The 3,994-nt window shown below is 29.1% G+C and overlaps 1 protein-coding gene across 1 annotated transcript; it reads right to left on the reverse strand.

Moving 5' to 3' along the window:
* Positions 1-1,486: 1,486 nt before the first annotated feature.
* Positions 1,487-2,742, reverse strand: LOC133706055 (MLP-like protein 34). Its single transcript, XM_062131573.1, has 2 exons — positions 2,427-2,742; positions 1,487-2,124 (listed from the first exon to the last, which is right to left on the reverse strand). The coding sequence occupies exons 1-2, from the start codon at positions 2,608-2,610 to the stop codon at positions 1,850-1,852; spliced, it is 459 nt and encodes a 152-aa protein (XP_061987557.1). The 5' UTR covers positions 2,611-2,742; the 3' UTR covers positions 1,487-1,849.
* Positions 2,743-3,994: the final 1,252 nt, after the last annotated feature.

The following is a 3,994-nucleotide window of genomic DNA, read 5'->3' on the forward strand; positions in this document are numbered from 1 at the left end:
AAAAATATAAAAACCACACCCTTTAATAGAAGCGTGCGGTGTCTCTCGGTGATCATTGATGATCTTTCGAGACGGCTTTTAAAGCATCATTCCATCCTCTACATAGTGAGCCGGCACTTGCCGGCCTCCATGGCACGAAGAAGCTCAAGAGATAATTTTTCTCCTCTCCCTCTTTTCTCTCTTCTCCACCTCAAAAGGTGTGTTAATCTTATAAAATTATAAAGTAGTCCTCAATCTCTTAATTATATTGAATTTGATTTATTTATTTTTAAATTTTATCCCTTGACAGTTGATTTTTTATGTTTTTTTTATCAAATTTGATCATTATTTTTTTAATTTTTATTTATTTTATTTTAATAATTTTTTATTAGATTTTATTTCTTGATTTCATCCCTACCCATTTGATTTTAATTTCTATTTTTTATTGAATTTGATCTTTATTTTTATGATTGTAATTCTTTTTATTTTGAGTTCTCTTATTGATTACTTTTTTTTTTTGACAATTCCATCCCTCATTGTTTTATTTCATTGAATTTTCATATTATATTTTATGTTTGTAATTTTATCATGCTTTTAAAAACCTCATATGAGAGTCGACCTCTATTATATCTCAAGTTCAATTAAATTTTTTATTTCACAAAAAGTTAAAATAATATTATTTTAATAAAAAAAATAATAGAGAAAAAAATTCAACGGCTTCGATTTGATATTCTTATTGTTCTCAAAAGAAAAGAACAAAAGGAAAGTTGTACGTACACGCACATAGCCGCACACCCACAAATAAAATACGGTCCTTCAAAAATCTTGCCATATCTTATCATGGCTTCCTATAAACATATTTTTGAAGGACCGTATTAAAATCTTGTCATAAGTTGACCTATAAATTAAATACACACATAAATTAAATACACTTGTAATAAAAAATCTTACAATATCTAATCAAAACCTCCTTATGTGTGTATTTAATTTATAGGTCAACTTATGACGTGCTTGCGTCACTTAATTAAATACAACGAGGCTGGGCACCATTTCTTTTCGTAAGTGGATGGAAAATCCTGGCATATCTGATTGTATCTTTAAAAAAGAAATCCAACGGTCAACATTGTATTAGTTAGAGACCATCATCATCCTTCATGGTATCCTTTTCTCTCTCTTTCGTCCTTTCCTTCTTAATTTTATCTTCTCTGGCACTTTGAAAAGCTACTGTAAATCTAAGGTTTCAAAACATGGTATCCAGGATTGTAATAAACCAAAAAAAACAAACACAAAATTAGGAGTTATTTTAAAAAATAATATAAAATAGTTTATAAGATTGCATTTAATAATTTAGATTTTTTAGTTGAAATGAGTTTTTAATATCACATCAAATTTTAATGGCTAAATAATTACAAAGTTTTAATTGCTAATTAAAATTAAATCATTACAGACTAACTTAATTTTACTATCTGAACTTTTAGATTTTATTGATTCATTGAAAATCCATGCATTATGCTATGCGCAAGAAATAACCATATCATTAAGATTCCAAACTTCACAGTACTGCAATGGCTTAATTTACACCAAGTCATGAACGAAAAAGAAAAACACAAGAAAGCTCCATCAAGCCCTCAGGAAATTTAAATTATTACAACCACAAACAAACAACAGTAGAAAATCCACACTTCCACTTCTTCTTATTTTTCACGAATTCCCCTGCACAACACGAAATTATAACCAGGATTGAATTAGGAGACCTCACATGTAGGAACCACAATTCATGGAGACTTCGTTTGACATAGAAGCCGTCGTGCATACAAATCTTTCATAAGGTATATACAGTATATATACAAGGATAGAACCATGCATGGTGCTATGCCTCGACAAGATGATCATCAATATCTTTGGTCATCTTCTGCGCAAGTTCCAGGTAAGCATCTGGAGATGGAATGTCCCCGTTTACCTTCTCAAATTCTATGGTCCATTTCACTAGGCTACCCTCGCCGGCCTTGGGAGTTACTTGAACAATGGCCTTGAAGCTCTTGAATTCCTTGAGAACTTCTCCTTCCAAGCAATTGAATTTGATCGTTTTGTTTTGATCATCTACCTCTTCAACGGTTTCCTTGACGCACAGGGGTGCGTTTCCATCTAGAATTTTGCTTGAAAACCGTGGTGTTAGATTTTTTGAAAATGACTAATTTCTTGTGAAGAACACGAAAAAAGTAAATGTTTTTGAACTAAGAGTATATGGTCACATATTTATATTGCTTTTGCAAGTAAAATAAAAAAAAACACTCTTGTAAAAGCAATTCAACTTCATTGCCAAACATTGACAACCCTTACTCTAGCATATCCATTTGCGAACTAAGTGATTAACATTCCTCAGTATTGGTATATATATAATGATATCTTAAGAAATAAAGAATAATAATTCAATGGCCCCGACTTACCTAAGGTATAAGTCCATTGTTTAACAGAGCCTGGAGTTTCCCAATCACCTTCATGTAGATCAATGGCATGTATGCTATCTGAGATATTGGGAATATGGTGATTTTGTTTCCTGAGAATGTTATAGAACTTAGCAGCAGGTGCCTTGATTTCTATTTCCATCTCAAGTTTCCCTTGCAGAGCCATCTCCTTTGAAAATCGATAACCGATTAGCAATGAAATAAAATAAAGAAGCTTGTTGAGACAAAATATGTGGGAAATGTTTTGTTCAATATCCTTATATACAAAAGTACATGCTGCAGGAGGATCTGAATAGTAATGAACAGATTAACACTATCTAATCAGGTCAAATGATATGCCGTATAATTTTTAACTTTGACTATTGAATTAGATTCAATTTGTTTTTTTTATAGATTTTACAAACTCAATTCTATATATATATATATATATATATATATATATATATATATATATATATATATATATATATATATATAAAAGATCAACTTGTTATTATCAATCAGATCAAGAGAGCTTTTAAATTAGGCTCGTTAGATATTATTTTTTTGTTAATTTTATGTTTAGTTACAAAATTCAGTTTTTAATTTTTTCTATATGTCTAGGATTCCTTTTCGTTTCTAGTTTGGTCTGTTACAAACCTATTTAAACTATTCTAATCTTTTTTTCTTAATTCATATATTGGCAGAATAATATTTCATGAAATACAGTGCGGCCAGGGTTCTTGTTTTTTACTTTTTCGTGAATTCCGTCTTCATGAAATAAAGTCTAGATCATTTAAGCTGCGTTAATAAATTAGTTAAAAAAAAAAAAGGGCTCGTTAACAACTGAGCTTTTTGATTAAGTAGCAGTGGTCAACTCTAAGATGTATTGTTCGATCATGTTTTAGATTTATTTTTTATAGATTATCAGTTTGAATATCACAAATTTTAGTGTCATTGAAAGCTTACATGATTATTAATTTCAGGACCTATAAAATTAATTAAGGTATGCACAACCTAATTCAAAAATTCATATTAATCTAAAAAAAATAGCAGTAGTCTCTTGGTATATATTAAATGATCATGTTTTTTTAACAAAATTAAATGGTGCAGGAAAATTATTGTAGATCAAGAAACATTTCATTGTGAATTTTAATAATAATTTTTATTTTTATTTTTTATTTTTTCATGAAACATTTCTTTTGCTTTTCTTTTCTATTCCAATAAGTGAGTGATAGTCGTGCCATTAAAAAGGCTCGTGTCATGCATCCCGGCCAAAAATATTAAATGCGTTACACACGTGTATGATGACACTTTCTTTTATTATAAATATATATATTAAGCTTGACTTTCTCTCCCTCCTGACACTAACAACTAATCAACTATCCACTAATATATATATTGATCTAAAAAAAAGTGTCATCATACACGCGTGTAACTTATTTAATATTTTTTATTCAACTCATTTAATTGCATTTTAAAAAAAAAGTACCATCAATTATAGTTTACTCTAAAGATAATTATTTCAGATTATATTAATGGGATGAAGCTCAAAAATATATTTTTTAATT

Source organism: Populus nigra, chromosome 10 (genome assembly GCF_951802175.1).
Source record: "Populus nigra chromosome 10, ddPopNigr1.1, whole genome shotgun sequence".
In the NCBI taxonomy this organism is placed as follows: domain Eukaryota; kingdom Viridiplantae; phylum Streptophyta; class Magnoliopsida; order Malpighiales; family Salicaceae; genus Populus; species Populus nigra.